The sequence below is a fragment of the Meleagris gallopavo genome, chromosome 3 (genome assembly GCF_905368555.1).
Source record: "Meleagris gallopavo chromosome 3, MGAL_WU_HG_1.1, whole genome shotgun sequence".
NCBI classification, from domain to species: Eukaryota; Metazoa; Chordata; class Aves; order Galliformes; family Phasianidae; genus Meleagris; species Meleagris gallopavo.
The window spans coordinates 35,899,548-35,916,444 of record NC_139406.1 but is presented as its reverse complement, the minus strand read 5'-3'; the positions used below and the strand labels follow the sequence as shown (position 1 = coordinate 35,916,444).

General features: G+C 37.7%; 1 protein-coding gene across 3 annotated transcripts in view; it reads left to right on the top strand.

Moving 5' to 3' along the window:
• CARMIL1 (capping protein regulator and myosin 1 linker 1) overlaps positions 1–16,897 on the top strand; it is a 173,979-nt gene that overhangs the window by 102,443 nt on the left and 54,639 nt on the right. For all 3 annotated transcript variants that reach the window (XM_085220649.1, XM_085220651.1, XM_085220648.1), the window contains 5 exons: positions 3,440–3,509; positions 7,916–7,997; positions 9,247–9,346; positions 9,433–9,487; positions 15,186–15,358. In XM_085220649.1, coding sequence (XP_085076775.1) covers positions 3,440–3,509; positions 7,916–7,997; positions 9,247–9,346; positions 9,433–9,487; positions 15,186–15,358 — 480 coding nt within the window. The remainder of the gene's footprint in view (positions 1–3,439; positions 3,510–7,915; positions 7,998–9,246; positions 9,347–9,432; positions 9,488–15,185; positions 15,359–16,897) is intronic.

The window sequence follows — 16,897 nt, the reverse complement described above, 5'->3', positions numbered from 1 at the left end:
TTCCATATGGTGCTCTTGGCTGCTGTCTTGCTTGGTTAGACTTTGCTAGGGCTGGGAAAGTAAGGTTTTGATGGACTGATGATCACAGAAAATAATTAGTGAAAAGTACTTTGGTTGATTCAGGTTAACTGAGGGATATTGATTCTGTGGTTGAGGGCAGCAAGAGGCTACGTTTAATGAAGATAGAAGAACAGAAGTTGCATGTGACTAACACCCAGGTCAATCTTCTCAGTAGTGCAGGAAAAAAATGGCATGGTCAGAAAAGGTGAGACATCTCAGACACTGTGGTTCATATTCAGGTTGTTTTTTTGTTTTTGTTTTTGCATTTTGAACGTCTTCTGTGGCGTGAGGAGTTTTGGCAGGTATCTGTGCTCGTGGAGGCTGCATGAGTATATCCCAAATACTTGTGACCTCTTGATCTGCCAGCTGTGCATCAAATGGGAGATCTTTCTAGTCCCTTTCAGCCAGTGATCTGTATTAGCAAAAATCTACTCTGCTGATAATATTTAAACTAATCTCGCTCAGTCTGATTGAGTTGAGTTAGAGGGAGTTACACGCATGAGTGCTGTTGATAAAAGTAAAGAGAGAGTTACAGGCAGAATACAGTGAGTTGAGAGCAGTAAACTCTATTGCTAGCACAGACAGCTACAGAAAGCAGCATCTGTCCAAAATCTGATTGGACATGGAGGATCTGAAAATACCCATTCTTCTCTCACTTAGTTGGCATTTTGCCATGAGCTTCATTTGTTTCACCTAATAGCAGTGTTCATCACTTCCTGGGGTTTAGCATGGAGCTGTTAATACTGCTTGGTAGCTTCCTTGATGTGCTTTTTCTCCAACCTGAGCTTTTCTTCAGTCTGATCTGAGTGCATCTCTCAACACTGCAGAGAACCATGATTTGCAGTGCACCTTGCTTTCCATCTCAAAGCAACCCTATATGACTTGATGTCAAAAGTATCACATGAAAGTTAATTTGGTGTTAAAAAGATGTACTATAACCCGGGGGCAGCCGCTTAGCATTTTTGTCTTAGCTGTAAGAAATTAAAAACTGCAGAACAATCAAGGTTATAGGATGTGTTAAAGAAAAGGAGATGGAAGCATCTTTCAGACAGACTTATTTGTCATAATAATGATTGCAATAGCAGATGAAGGCTGATTTCTAGAGGGAAAACTAATACAGTCTACACTAATAGTACAACTTTAGCATCTTTGATCTGTGCATGCCAGAAAGCCTTTTTTGACAACTCGGGCCTTGAAACTGTCCTCTGATAAAGGAGAAGTTCCTTTTTAGTGTCTGTGAGTCAGACATGAGAGTTAAGTAAATGATTCAAGATGGAGCTTGCCACTGGGAAACTAAACAAAGCAAGAAAGCAACCCACCAGATAAAAATGTAGACACCTGGCTGAGTGAGTTTCCATTCCCCTTTTAACCAATTAATTACCTGACATCTTTGATTCATTTTGTAATACGATTCCTTTCTTATCAACTTCCTTTAGGACTGCAGTTTCAGAGCATTTAGTCACATCTGCTGACTCGGTGATTCTGAAGATACTGGTTAATCAGGGAGGGAGATGAGCTTGTTTGTAAAGCAATGGACCTTTTAATATAAGCCAAGCGTTCCAGGAAAGAAGTTTGTTAATAAAGCTATACTGCTGGAGATACCATTTAGTGGATGGAGAAAGGCTGCTTTTAGTTTTATGCAGAGGTAATATAGTTAATGATCCATCACAGGGTTTTTTGTTGTTGTTTGTTTTATATTTTTAACCGAGTGAAAGTAGTTTTTATGCTCTTTTCCTTGGTGTGGCATATGTTGGCATTTTTGTTCATTTACAGCCATTGCCAGAAATGTTATTCTGATCTGTCAGGGCTGTAACAAGACAAGTTGCTGACACGTTTCTCATCCAAATTCTAACTACAAGGGCAAGACTTTTCCAAGTATCACCATGCACATGATTTAAACAGAGTGACTCAGTACTGGTGTATCTGTCTAATGTGTCTTTGACTATTGGTGATGTTTCAGGAGAAAAGTGAGAAATCATGAGGTTTTCTTAGAAAGGAATTTATAGGTCAATAGGTTGGAGGAGGGGAAGAAGGGGGCTGACACTTTTTTCTTCCTCTGAAGACAGTTACATTTGAATTTGCAGCAGTCTCTCTCTAGCTTTTTTTTTTTTTTTTTAACTTGTCCTTTTTATGCATGCTCTGAGTTTTTTATACTGCCTCAAAATATTAAAGAAGCTACTTGTAAAGTTATCAGATGAACTTTGCATAAAATCATGTTTGGGAAGGACACAGTTGAGGATGATCTAAAAATTTCTAAAAACTTGCAGAGATTTCAGATTTTTCTCAAAGTCTGTATTTGAATGGATTAGGAAGTAAAGAAGTACAGGATATGTTTTGTATAACACCAAAGGCCTGATTATTGTTTGTAGCTGCAGAGCTGATACAGTAGGCTTAAATGAAAAATATTCTTCAAGCACGTGCATTCTAAGCACATTTTCTACTCACTGCTTGCATAGCAAGTGTTTAGGCAAATAATTCAGCAAAATGCATTGTTTTTCTTTACCATAGGTAAAGAAAATAGGTGATGGAATTTTGTTAGGCTGAAATGAAGCTTGGGAAGGAAGTCTTTCTGTTTCTCAGTTCAGTATTCAATTCAAAGCAGTGCCTATTCTAAAGATACTGGAAGGTATACATTGGTTGAATTTGCTCCTCCAGTAAGATAAATACTGTTGTACTTGTTGTTTGGCAGTGTTAATACAAACGTGATATTAATACCAACTTTTGTATGTGGAAATAAATTTCTGTTAGGCTTTAAAGATGGGTTTTTGAAAATTCTAATAGTTCATTGCTACATTTATTTGCCATTCTGCCTGAAGACAAAGGGAACTATTGTTTGAGAGTATCATTTTGAAATTTGTATTTATTTTTTGAGTTGCAAAAGTGGAGAAAGATGTGATACTTCAATATAATTAGCTTGAGTGCTAACAGGCACAATTCCTGGCTGAAATTGTCTGACTGCTGTGTGTCTTACATTTATAATCTCCATTATACACATTTTTTGTGTGAAATTTTTGGAAAATTAGAGACAGAGTATGGTTGTAAATACAACGGTCCTTTTGTAATCATTTGATTCTTTTAAAGCAAGTGTTGGTGGAAAAACTCTCTCTGATGAACCTTATTAAATGTTGATGTAGACTTAGTTTTACTGTTGTCTTACTTGCATTTTATCCCTGAAGTTTTTGATGCTGCTGGGGTGTTCTTGGTATGGCACGTCAGGTTTGTACTACATTGCCTTTTAAGAAGTAACTGCTCAGTTCCTGTGGTTTTGTTATGAAATGTTCTGTGCACTATTAGGTGTATTAACCTGTGATTACTGATTATGCTGTTGTAAAGCTGCCTTTAAAAAAAAAAAAATGGTTCTAATATTGATCTTTTTCAGAGCGCTTTTATTAGGCCTGGCTTGCAATCACAATCTGAAGGAGGTGTCTTTAGATCTCAGTAGCTGTGAGGTAAGGATGATTTTTCAGGATGTATTCAAAAGATGCAGTGATATGGAATTAGTGGTCTCATGCAGTCCGCTGGGCTAGGCATTCCGCCTCTCACCAGAAGCTGTTAGAAAGGTAGAAATCAAAGAAGTCATGGCAAAATAATTTGCTGTGTGTATCTGTGCCATAAATGAGGAGCACAGAGGTTCAGGGCACATGCAGCATCATGCTGTCATCATGTATCCTTACAGTAGCAACTGTAGATACTGTTTGCTGCTTGGCAGATTCTGCTTTCTGGTGCTCTGATTATAGGGTGCCCTGTGGTGAGATTTTCCAAGGTGTCTGCACTGGAATGGGTCCCAGGAAGCTGCAGACCCTGAAGGTGCAGTTTGAACGTCTTCCTTCAAAACGTCTCCACTGGAGGCAGGCATCCTCTCCTGCAGGTTTACTTAAATCTTGGGATAAATTCTGCTTTTGTAATCAATTAACCAATTCAGGCCAATAGGGAACTTCTGTAAGAAATGATGGAAGTGTGCCATTAACTTGAAAAGCGTTGTGGAAATGTTTGTTTTAAATATTGCAATAACAAATTAGAAAAAAAGAAAAAAGGAAGCCTTGATTTGCTGCTTCTTGCTTTTCTGTGCTCTTCTGTGCATTTTGTTTCTGAGTGTTGCCCACACTCTTGCAGGATGATACCTGTATGGCTACAGATCCTGACAAGAAATCAGGCAAGATCCTGGGAACTAGTGAGGCAAAGTTACTTGGAGAACTGGGGGCACTTTTACCTAAAACAAATCTCAAGGCTTCCAAAGCTTTTTAAGCTGCAAAGAAAACCTTTTACTTGTTAGGAAGATCTTTGTAAGTCCATCACCTGTGTAGCTGTTCCACAAGTGCCTTTCAGGTGTGATGGTTTCCCTTTAAATTGGAAGCATGCAATTTGATGAACATGGTGAGGTGCAGTAATTGTTAAGTTCATGGTTGATTGCTTTTGGAATGTGCATCCTTTCCTTAGGAAGAAAAAAACAAACACCAAATCTTTGTGAATGCATTTTGTAGTTTGTTTGATATTTTATACTTTTTTTAAAAGTGGTTTTACTTGGAGGGGCACTACATGTAAATGCCAAATAGAAAAGCTTTCAAGTCAGGTATTTGTGTGATTCTGACTTCTGAGCAGTTATATCAGAAGGATGGCAATTTTTCTTTTAGAGGGAGACAGGAAAAGGGAGGAGTGATTAAATTAACAAACATGAAGTCCAGTATTCATAACCTTAAATAAATAAAACACGTAAGTAATGAAAGTATAAATTAGCATTTATAACTCAAGCACCGCTGACAGGAGTGCAAGTTTAAGGCCAGAAACTGAATGCCATTCATAGATAATCTCCAAGAGTCATTAGCTGCATTGGACACCAAAGCAAAAGCAGTGATAGCAGAAAGGAGAAAGTCATGCTCAGTGGGAAGTATTGCATTCCTCTCCGTGGTTTGGTTGCTTCAGCATTTACTAGGGAGAGGCAGCTGTTTCCAGAGACGAATGGGGGCATACACAGGGGGAGAAATCTATAGCAGGTCCCTCCAAACTGACAGTGCTTCCTTAGATCCTTCCCTCAACGTTTTTTTCATATCACTGAGCTTTATCCATTCTCACGTGCTTTGGAAATAAGAAATTCTGCTTCCAGCAGGGGATTGCTGTGCCAGGAGCTGGAAGCATTGCCCTCTCCTCCAAGGCCTCTGCTCTGCTAGGCGCTGCAACCCAACCACAGAGCAGTGGGCAGCTCAAAGCTTGTCCCCTGCCTCTCTTCCAGCTCCTGCAAGCACATGCTGTCAGGAGGGCAGAAAGCTGATGCTTTCCAGCTTTGCCCACTTTCCTGTGCCAGAAACGCTGCACCCAACTCTGGAAGGAAAAATCTCAGTTCCTTCCCACTCCCACCACTTTTAATTTGCTCTCATAATTTTCTGATATCTTAACTCCAAGCTTAATCATTTTATATTGCTTGCTTATTATTTTTTTACTATGAAAGTTACATTTTTATTTCTACCTGCTCAGCACTGATGTATTTCACTCTTTTCCCTTCTGCTTCCCTTAGCTTGGTCACTGTGTAAGTACCCTCCATGCTTTACCTTAATTTGTAAATCGATAGACAGCTTTGTTTCTTCATCCCATATACCTCCTAGTTTTGAACACACTTTTTTGATTGCTGAAGGTCTCGTTCTACAATTTCTAAATAAAAGCTTTTATATGTAGTCTCGTATATCATACGGATGTTGCAGAGTTTTGTTTTTGCTATCAAATCTGCATTGACATATAGCCCTTCAGTTAGTCTCTGCTTTTATGTATGACTTTACTACAGTTGCAATAAAAATTGATTCTAAAAGTCAAGTAGTTACCGTCACCTTCAGATTAAATAGATATCAACATTTGTGCACAATAAACATCTGTGTATTTAATATTTTTGATACAGTGTCATCGGTACAAGATCCTTTCTTGAAAAAGTTGTCTGCTTAAACACTTTATAGTATATATGTACACTTTTTATTAGTGTAGAATGTGTATCATACCAATAACCATACAAATAACCAATCCTTGCCATGTGTTTTACCTTTTTATCTACAAATAAATATTCTTGTCATGGAAACTAACTTTTAACATTGGCATTTTAATACAAATATTAGAATATTTTATTTGGGCTAAATCTTCATTTCCTTTATGGTAAAGTTTATAATTTCTGGGGCATGCTGGAGTTTTGGCTACAGCGGAAAACAAACTGCAACATAGTGAAAGTAGTTTTTAACTTTGACAAGACCACATATAATCTGCCAGTTCTGTATATTTTCCAGTAATTGATGTGGCAGTCTGTGTGAAATGGTTGTCTTGTAGTGGGCGACCCTGAAAGAATCAGAGAGCGAAACTGAATGATTTTGACATTCATACAGCCAGCAAGTATTACAGATGTTCTTAGAGAAACAACATTGAGTTAAATGTGCACCAGTTTTAGCTCAAATACAGACTTCCAGTGTGACCACTTCTAAAGAGGATAGGACTAATAGGTGTAAGTAGGCTTTTTTTCATACAGATGAGGAAGGGCATCTTATATTCTGTATCTTACGCTTCCAAATGTGACTTATCATCTATATGCTGTCTCTAACCAGCACTGGTGTTAAAATGCTTAAGCCAAGTTATTGAACTGTTTGTTAACCAACCACAGATCTCCAAGTTTCTAAAAACTGCCAAATCAAGTCTTTATTGAAAAATACTTCTAGAAAGTATTTGTGGTTGCCTCATTTATAGCATGGTTGAAAAGACTGTTTGCCGAACTGTCAACAGATTGATTCAGGATGTTTGGACAAGTGAGAGAACTAAATGAAATATTACTCATTTTTTATACACAGGATATGAAATGACTGCTTAATGTTTGAAAAAGCTTGGCTTTTTTTTTTTTTGGTGGAGTGAAATTGGAAACTGTTTTGCAAAAATTTAATTTTAGTAAAACTTTTGCTTATTTTGTTTTTCTTGCTGATGGTCATGCAGTGTATTTTATGTAGTTTGTGTAGCTGAAAGAAATAAGCAAATGTTTTTTACTTATTTGGAGAAAAGAAGTTTTGTTGTTTAATTCAATAGCATTAGTAACTAAGTGTTTAGGTTTTCATATCTTTGATTCTTCATGTTGACATTTTCTCTTAGGTGACTTCATTATTTTTCTCACTAAATCTTGACATTTCTTGTATATTCATTTACTATTTCAGATTAATAATGTAAGTATAGTTTCAGATAGGCATTTTTGTTGCTATTTTTCTCTCTTATTCCTAGTTTAGAGCAATGGAATAAGGTTGATTAATGATTTTTCTTGTTTATGGTGTTTTGTGACTATTTTACAATTGCATTATTTTAACGTTCCTTTCTGTAATTGGGAAACATTATTTCATTGATTTTTGATTTGGCTTCTTATCTTTTAACTGGACCTCCTGTCACTGTGCTTGGTATAACACAAAGCTTGCAAGATGCCAGCTGTAAGACTTGACCGTAATGGAATTTAAGAATTACAGTGGTGCATGCTTGTATACTTGGACAAGCTTTTTTTCTTATTGGAAACTGGAAATATCCTGGCCCTTTCATATGGAGAACCTGCACCAAAGACCTGCAGTCATTGCCCAGCACGAGTGCTAAATGATTCTTTCTGTCTAAACCACTTACATCATTCCCTGTGTAACTGCAGAGTACTGAGGAAGTAGAGTCTTTTTCCTATTTGTGTATAAATAGTGAGAGTGAAGGATGGGAGTCAGAATAGTAGGAATGTGTGTGTAGTTGTTTTGATGTCTTTGGCCTCTGTTGCTGTTGTTTTTGCTACTGGTAGTACCTTCACTTCTATTATTCTTATCTGTGTGATCTCAAAACCATAACTAGTTTGCAAAAATGGTTGATGTTTTGTCTCTAGTTAAGATCGGGAGGTGCACAAGTCTTGGAAGGATGCATAGCAGAAATACGCAATATCACCAGCCTAGATATTTCAGATAATGGTAAGTACACAGAACAGGAATGGAGGACCATGCAGGTCCCAAAACTGAGATGTCTTTTCTTTCAGCTCAAAATGCAATCAAGGATGGTTATGCTTGATTTATGATTATTGTCCATATTTGTTATGGAAAAGTCACAGATCGGGAAGTGTCATTGCTATAAAGTGTATACGAAGTATCAATGGAATAACTCTACCTTCAGAAATTTATGTTGCTTGAAGTAAGTATAACATGACAGAATAAATTGAAGGCAGCAAGCATCATATTAACAGGATTTTGTTTGAAGTGGGTTTATTTAGAGAGGATGAAAAGCTAAATGGGAAATGAAAGTGTAGTGAAAGGAGGAGAACCGGAAATGGAGTGAAGCTGTGACAGTGAAGAAGTAAGAGAATAAAAGTTGGAGCAAGTGGTCAACCAGCTTCAGATCAGAGCTTGATTCTTTGGAAAAGCCTTAGACTATTGGTGGTTTGTAGACCCTGTGTCTTCTAGCTGGGAATACCAACTGGCTTCTCATCTTGCAAACTCAAATTGTAGATGTGTGGAACAGGAGAACTCACCTAGCTGTCTTGGATTCTCTGACAGCCGAATACAGAACTAGTTCAGATTCCCAGTACAGTTGAAAAGCCAGAAAGGCAGGTGGAAAGCTTTAGGAGTTACTGAGTCAAAGAGATCAATTAAAGTAAAGAGATCAATTGTTATAATTATATAAAGATATTGGACTTCGAAGTTATTCCATGGATCTAGATTCTAGTTGTTAGTAATCTAACTACTGGACTTTTCAAACCTACCATTAGGTTGGGAATACAGTAGTAGACAAATTATTTTTCTTACTCAGTAGTGGAATAAAGCTTAGCTTATCGTTTCAAATCAGGTTATTCATAGCCTGTTATGTTAACCTCTGCATCTGCAGACTTTGAGAGTTTATTGGTACAGCTCACAGTTTGCCTGAAGGAACTTTCTCAAGTGACTGGAATGTGGATAGGAGACTACCTTTCTCATTCTGTCTGTCTGAGAGATGCTTTCAATGGCTGATTAGGATAGAGATTTAAAAGGTTTGTTTTAGAAGGATGCATTTATTTTCATGAAAAACAGTGATGAAATATATAAATAGAAGAAGATAAACTTGTCTAGAACTCTTTGAAATAGTACACTCATGTGATTACTTGAATGAATTTAACTTTAATAATTGATCCCTCTCTGGGACTTCTGTGGAAAAGTGTTTTAATTCTTAATCTGATCTGATTCTTTACAGGCCTAGAATCTGACCTCTCAACCCTTGTAGTCTGGCTTAGTAAAAACCGATCAATAAGGCACTTGGCATTAGGCAAAAACTTTAACAACATGAAATCCAAGTAAGGCTTTTTTTCTTTTAAATAACGCAATGAGTAATGAGAAGAAGCTGCTGATTTCATCGTCTTCCTAACTTTTCTTCCCTCAGAAATCTCACTCCAGTACTTGATAATTTAGTTCAGATGATTCAAGACGAGGATTCAGTGAGTATCTTTCTGCCTAATACCATCATGTGTGTTTGTACCTTCAAAGCCTATTTCTAATAATTTTCCTTTGTTGTGTTAACTTGCTGTGTAAAATTTGATCAAGTTCCTAAACAAACACATCCAACATTTCATGGTGACTTTTTTTGCCCTCAATAAATTGAATTCTATGTAGAGGGTAGGTACATGCTTCTTAGGATCTGTGCTTGTTGAAAAGCAACTCATTCCAAATAGCTGGATGTGTTTAATCTAAATTGCTTTAAGTTTAAATTATACAGCCATGTACACTCAAGTTTTCAAAAGTTTTGTGTCCTGATAGGATATTACAATGCTAGTGTTCTCTGGATGGTGATATTCCTTAAATAGTAGATTTATTCTATTTTATATATTTATTTTAGTTAATAAAATGCTCTATTTCCTGACCACTGTATGCTCTCATGCCTGTTAAACTTTAGTGATCATTCTCAGTACTTTCTTTCTTCTTCATGCCCCTTGCAAATAATGTGCAAGCTCCTCTGCTTTCCTCATTCTCCAAAAACAGCTGTAGACTCCAGGTCTCTTAACACCTGATAATTGTGTTGTCTTTATTATCCCACTTCCAAGTTCACAGTCCACGCTGCTTTCGTATTTTCTCCTACTATCTGTGTCCATACCCTACAGTTCAGTGGAGCGTTTTTCATAGGGTTTCCAAAGTTTCCTTCCATATGAGATCATTAGACCCATATTCTGTGTTCATCTTTTGTCACTGTTTTGAAGTAATGTGTTAAAGCAGCCCTCTCTCCTTCCCTCATCCTTGTAATTAGTATTAGAGGTACTATTTTTTTCTTGATTTTTTGCCTATTTCCTCATTCTTTAAATACGGGATGTCTGTGTGTTGCAATGAAGAGTTGCATATGCATACCAGGGCTAATTCTAACTGAGTTTGCAGCAATAATGAAAGCAGTAAATCCTTGTGTGCACAGGGAGAGTGAAGTATCATTCTTCCTAAGAAGTGTGTTGGTAGATCTCTGTATTACTACTTGTTCCAATAGCCTTTTAATTTTGGATTGTATAGCCACCTCCTTTCATTATATATCATCTCCTTCTTCTCTTTGGACTTTTCTCTGTTCTGCCTTGTATCTCATGGTAAATCATTCTACGATCATAGAATCGTAGAATCTCCAAGATTGGAAAATACCTCCAAGAAAAGATCATCCAGTCCCACCATCCACCTATCACCAATATTCCCCACTAAACCATGTCCCTCAGTATAACATCTAACTGCTTCTTGAACACCTCCGGAGGCGGTGACTCCACCACCTCCTTGAGCAGCCTGTTTCAGTGCCTGACCACTCTCTCAGAGGAGGAGTATTTCCTAACGTCCAACCTGAATCTCCCCTGGCACATCTTGAGGCCATTCCCTCTTGTCCTATTGCTAGTTATATGGGAGGCCAACCCCTACCTCCGTGCAGGTAGTTGTAGAGAGCTATAAGATCACCTCTGAGCCTCCTCTTCTCCAGATTGAACAATCCCAGCTCCCTCAGCAGCCCCCCATAAGACTTCTGCTCCACACCCCTCATCAGCTTTGTTGCCCTTCTCTGAACACACTCCAGGGCCTTGATGTCTTTCTTTCGCAGCTACCCTTTAAGACTGTTGTGCCAAATCAGATGAATCATGAGCAAGTATAAATTTACATTGTTTGTTTTTTTTTCAATTTCATCCATTGGCTTTGTTGCAGGTGAACATTTCTTCCCACATATGCTATATTCTAAAATACCCGTTCAAAACACACTGCCTCCTTTCAGCATCCAAACTTTCTTTTAAATATGCATTTTTTTTGTATTACTTATATGACAATCCTGTTCATAATGTGTGCACAAAAGTAAAACTTCATTTGAATTTTGAAGTCTCCAGGACATATAAAAAGTAGTGTTAACTTTTGGATGTATGATTCTGATGGCTCTCCCTCTCTTGCATCATTGACTTCAGGTTTTTTGTGCTCCTTTTCTTTGCACCTTCTGAGCGAAGCAAACCACTGTTTTATTTCCTGCCTTTTCCACAATCAGGCTCCTGTAATTCCTTCTCAGAATGTCTTTGCTGAGCTAACCTAGGCAAACATGCTTCTTATTTTCATCCTGCTTTCAAAATGTTAAAGTGAATTAATCCACCAAAAACATATTTTACATAGATTGCTCTGAAAGTAACGTCGTCTATTTATTTGCATGGAAACGACAACAGCAACAAAGAGCACATTAACACTACTTGATAGACCAAATTCTTAGCAATGAAACACTCTTTTTCAACACTGTCCACCACCATTAGTTAAGTATTTTCACCAGCAATAAATAAGAGCCTGCATGCTGTGTTCCTAAAAGTCCTTGCCAGTGGAGGTGACCCACTGTTTCACAGCTGCTATGGCAGTGGTGTTGCTGGGATAATACTGTCCACACAATTCCACTTTCACTTTGCTCGTATCCACTCTTTGGTCTCCATAAACATTCAGCAAGTGTCAATGAATGTCAGTGGGTGCCATTTTTTCACAGGGAGGAATTAAATGACACACCTTTCCTCCATATGCACTTCCATTCTGTCAGACTTCTCTGTTGCCATCTGCCAACGACAACAAAATGTAACAGGATATTGGTGGGAAGGTTCAACCTCTACTGCCATACCACTAGCATCCACCTCTGACATCATGGGCCAACATAATTAAAATATGAGGCATTACTTTCAGAGCAGTCCTCCAGTAGTTTTTTTCTTTGTCCTACGTTAACCTTTGGGATGTACTGTGTGATCCTATTGCTATTACCCTGTTTTTTGTCTTTCTGCTTTCTTGTCTCTTGTTAATCCTCATCAGTGAAAGCATCTTGTTTCTTTCTGTCTCATCTGATACTAAAATCAATCTAAAATATCTCCTAGAAGGCAAATAATTGAGGACATAGACTGTGTAGCACTGTGGGAAAAGCATATATTGCATACAGCTGCCTAGTATGTCTCTCGCTCCATGCAGGAATAGTACAGTGCTTAGAGAATGATATTAAGCTTCTAGCTATATTGGTTCAGCTTCAAATCCTAAAGGAAGTGACCCTTGCTCTACCATTACTGTGCATTTACTGCCACAGGACATAAAAAAGTTACAATGGAATTGAAGAGCGCAGATTATGGTGCTGCCCAGAGCACAAACTGCCTGGCTGCTGCAGTCAGGGAACTGTGCGTTATCCGTGTGGAAAGCTGGAATGAGAGACTGTAATCTGAGTCATACACCAAATGCTTCTTCATATACTTATCCATGCTTAAAATAGATCCATTGCTGTTTTAATATGAGTAATGATTAAAATGATTTACGTAATCAGTAGCTTGGGTTTATGACTGGAAAATACAATTAGACACAAATGTAATTCTACACAACTTAAAAACCTAAACAGCAAAATTTCCCTGGTGTTTATACAATAATGTAATATTGAAGTTTCTGAGCTTTGGTTTTCTGTTTCATTTTTATTGTTGTTTCTTCCCTATTTAACTGGATGCTGTACTATAAGTCTGTAATAATGCATTCTTATTAAAGGAGCAAGAGATGTCTGAAGCTGTGTCATTACTGTGCACTTTCTTTTTCTCTTGCAAAAATGGCTGTTAGGCTGCAGGTACAAGGTGTGGTGTTACTCAGAGTGGGTAGTCAGTTGTGCATAGGTGTAGAGAAGCGTTACAGTGCTGAACATATTCAGTTTTCTCTTCATCGTTGAAGAATTGGCCTCTTAAGAGATTTTATGAATGTTTGTGGGATTTTTTTTTTTTTTTTTTGTGCTTCATGTGGCAGTCAGATAGTTTCATGAGTATTTAGTAGCCTTTGACTTAAATCATAGTTTATGTTCTGTTTGTGGTTTTCATGCTGGGTACTAAACCAGTCTAGAGGTTTTTATCCTTGCTCATTCAGTAAATGGTAAGAGTAGCTATGCAAGAAAATTAGCAACTCACCCTCTTCAAAGACACTGCCAATATAGCAAGCTTTTTTTTTTTTTTTAAATGGTTATTTAAGTGCATTTCTTATGTAGTAATAATGATGTACAAATGACAGTCCTCGTTGAACAGTGAAGAAGTCTTTCCAGACCATATATTGTTTTGTAGGAGTGTTGGAATAAGTAGAGCGAGAAATCCTTTCCTGAGAGAAGGTATTTGAAGTTTAGAAAATCTGATATGTGAGAGTGAACACTTGCAGCAAAGTCACTGGAATAGCTCTTTGTAAAGCAACATAAGAAAAGCAGAAGAAACTTTTCTTTCACAAACTTAATGCGTTTTCTGTGTCTGAGTGCTGTGTGCTACTGCTTTTCTGTGAATTTCCTACAGGAGGTCTTCTGAAATATGTGCCAAAAACTCTAAAATACCTTTCTAATATGATGTTAATGTTCTTTAGGGTATGTAATGTAGTAAAATAGGGGAACATAGACCGATTAAGGGCATTAACACTGTAATTTAATATCTTCCATATAAAATAAAACCAGCATGTGGCTTGTGTTACTCTTAGACTTTTTAATTATAAACCTGCTGTGCCTTCAAATTTTTATGTATTTCCTCACTTAGAAATGCATTTCTTATTGTTGAAAGCTTTTTGGTTATCACTGTGATCCAACAGTGTCTGGAAGCAAGAGTCTCGTTGTATAGCAGGTACCATGCAAGCACCTTGGATCCTGGAAGGTGTGCATCTGTAGTTTAGTTGTAATTTACATTAATCTATGCCTTAGGCATCTAATTTAGTGCCATAACTCATCCTCCTGAGGTGATGATTTTCTCTTATTAGGCTACTAAAATTCATCCTCTGGTAAATGCCTAAGTATTGATAATGCACTTCTCCATATGAGCTCATGCTTGAGCAAGGGAAAGTGTTTTGTGGAGTTATAATACATCAGCAAAGACAAATTACAATTTTAGCAGTTGTAATCATGCACAGGACATAATGGTGGATAGATTGTAGTTCTTAAGCTCCAGCTCTTGAGTATTGGACACTAAGACTGGAGGAAAGACTCTACTTACAAATAGAGACATTTTTTCTTAAGGCTTATTGTGGAATTTGCAGGAGCCCAGTAACTTGTTTCAGGTGAACAATGTGTGTTTGTAAATAGAAAGCTGCATAAAGATTTTGCAATCACAACTGTTAGAACATTGTTGTGAATAATATCCATTGGCCTACTCACGTTAGTAGACCCTCTTCTCAGTGCTTTTAATTTCAGACCTGTTACACTTTTCTGTGGCATCCCTCCCAGATGTCTGTGCCTTTAGTTGAAAACATGCAGATATGCAAAATCAATTCCTAAAGCTGAAGTAAAAATAATAAAATAGTTTAAGTGAACTGTTTTTGTTTTAATGATGTCTCAGACCTTAACTGGGCCTTGGTGTTAAAGTTCCCAATCTGAGGGAGGTCAGTGATATTTTTCTTTCTCACTGGAAGGGATGCGTGCTGGTTAAGTATATCTTACCAGAGGACACAGAAAACAAGTCATTGTTTCTTAATGTTTTTTTTCAGGGTATTGCAGCTTAATCTGTGAGTGTGTCTTTGACACCTGTGCAGTAAGTTGCTAACTTCTACTTTACCATATGTTACAACATGTGCAACAAACACGGAAATGATTCTTTGCTCAGTGTCATCTCCAAGAATTTGGGGACCTTCTTTTGTGGATGTGCATGCTTTATCAGCTGCTGTTATTTGTGCCTTTTCTGTGCTCCACAGCCCCTGCAGTCATTGTCCCTCGCAGATTCCAAGCTGAAGACTGAGGTCACCATCATTATTAATGCTTTGGGCAGCAATACCTCTCTTACAAAAGTGGATATTAGTGGAAATGCCATGGGTGATATGGGAGCAAAGATGCTGGCAAAAGCTCTACAGATAAACACAAAGCTCAGGTAAGGGAAACATATTTGCAGTAAAAGATAAAATAGTTCAATAATACTGAAGTTGCTGGCTTATTCTTAAGCTGTTTCTCTCTCTAGGGAAAGCCAAGTGATAGAGTCTCCATTTGGAAAACTTCTCAAAAAAAAAAAAAAGAAGAAAAGATGGAGATTCTCTCTACAAAAACATATCCAGAATTGAAACTGGATCAAAGTTACATTTGATTAGAAGAATATTCCATGCTTTCATGATACAGTGTTAGGAACAGTATTGGATCTACTCACCCACTTCAAAATCAGGAAAGGGGGATGTGGTTTTGAGAGAAGAATGCATAGGTGCAATCCTTTCTGTTATACCACTGAAGAGATGGTATCTTTCAGTTATGACAAGGCAGCTCTAAATTTCCTGTAAGCCTGAAAGAGATTAAGTTGTTATGGAGCTCTGGACGTCATCTAATCCAGCCTCCTTCTCAAAGCAGGGCCAACTTTAATGCTGGGTTGCTTAGAGCTTTCTCCAGGTAGGCTTCAAAGATCTCCAATGACTTCTCTGGGAAACCTCTTCTAGTGCTTAGCCAATCTGTTCTACACTCTCTTTTCTATTGGAGGCCTTTCTAGCAGAGAAAATTCTTATACTTGTGTGGGAAATAAAAACATACAATCCCTTGCCTTCTGTAGTATCACTTTGTAGGAGAATCAAGAGCATGCGGAATTTAGAATGTGTAGCAGCATGGATCAACCCTCCTTTCCCTCTCCTCCCACTTTCTAGTGCTGATGGACCTTGGCATCTATTCCTTGCATATTCATCCACCTGCCAGCTTCACTGTTTTTTAGGACGTGGCTGGCATTGATGGCTTCAGGGTATCACATTTTTTCTATCCTGAATACAATTAGTAAGCAGTAAACTTTCAACCAACATGAATCTCAGTTGAGGACCTCTAAATATGCCACCATGATCAGGAAAATCAGTAATCACTCCTCTTATCAGCCTGTGCAAATGAACCTTTCATGGTGTATTGTTTACCTGAAGAGCCGACTTTGTGACCGGCCTCCAAATGTTTGTTTCCTGGAAGATAAATACCCCAGAACAGTCCTGGCTGTTCTGCTCGGATACAGAAGTAACTAAAAAAAAAAAAAAAAAAAAAAGAGTTTACTTTGCTATTCCCAGAATGTTAAGGACACAGTGGAGAGGTGACTAAGGTGTCTGGATTGTATTAACCAGAAATGACCACTGGTCCCTGAAGAAATAAAACCTTGAGGGCATTCAGGTACTGACAGTCAGTACACTGACTGTCAGTCTGTGGTGTGATAACAATCTGGATAACATGATGATAACTGGCTATGCTTAAAATACTGTAAAATCTTGCCCTGGTAGAAATATAAATGCTTGTTCCAGTAACAAAAGTATCAAAAATTTTACCTTGAACATTTTTGATCTTTGGAGGGTAGGTGTAGAATTTACCTTTCTCTTTTCCTTGCCTCCATCTTTCCATCTTCTAAAAAACAAAGGGTTAAAGGAGTTATTCTCCAATAGCAGAAGGGTGTTACTACCTGTGA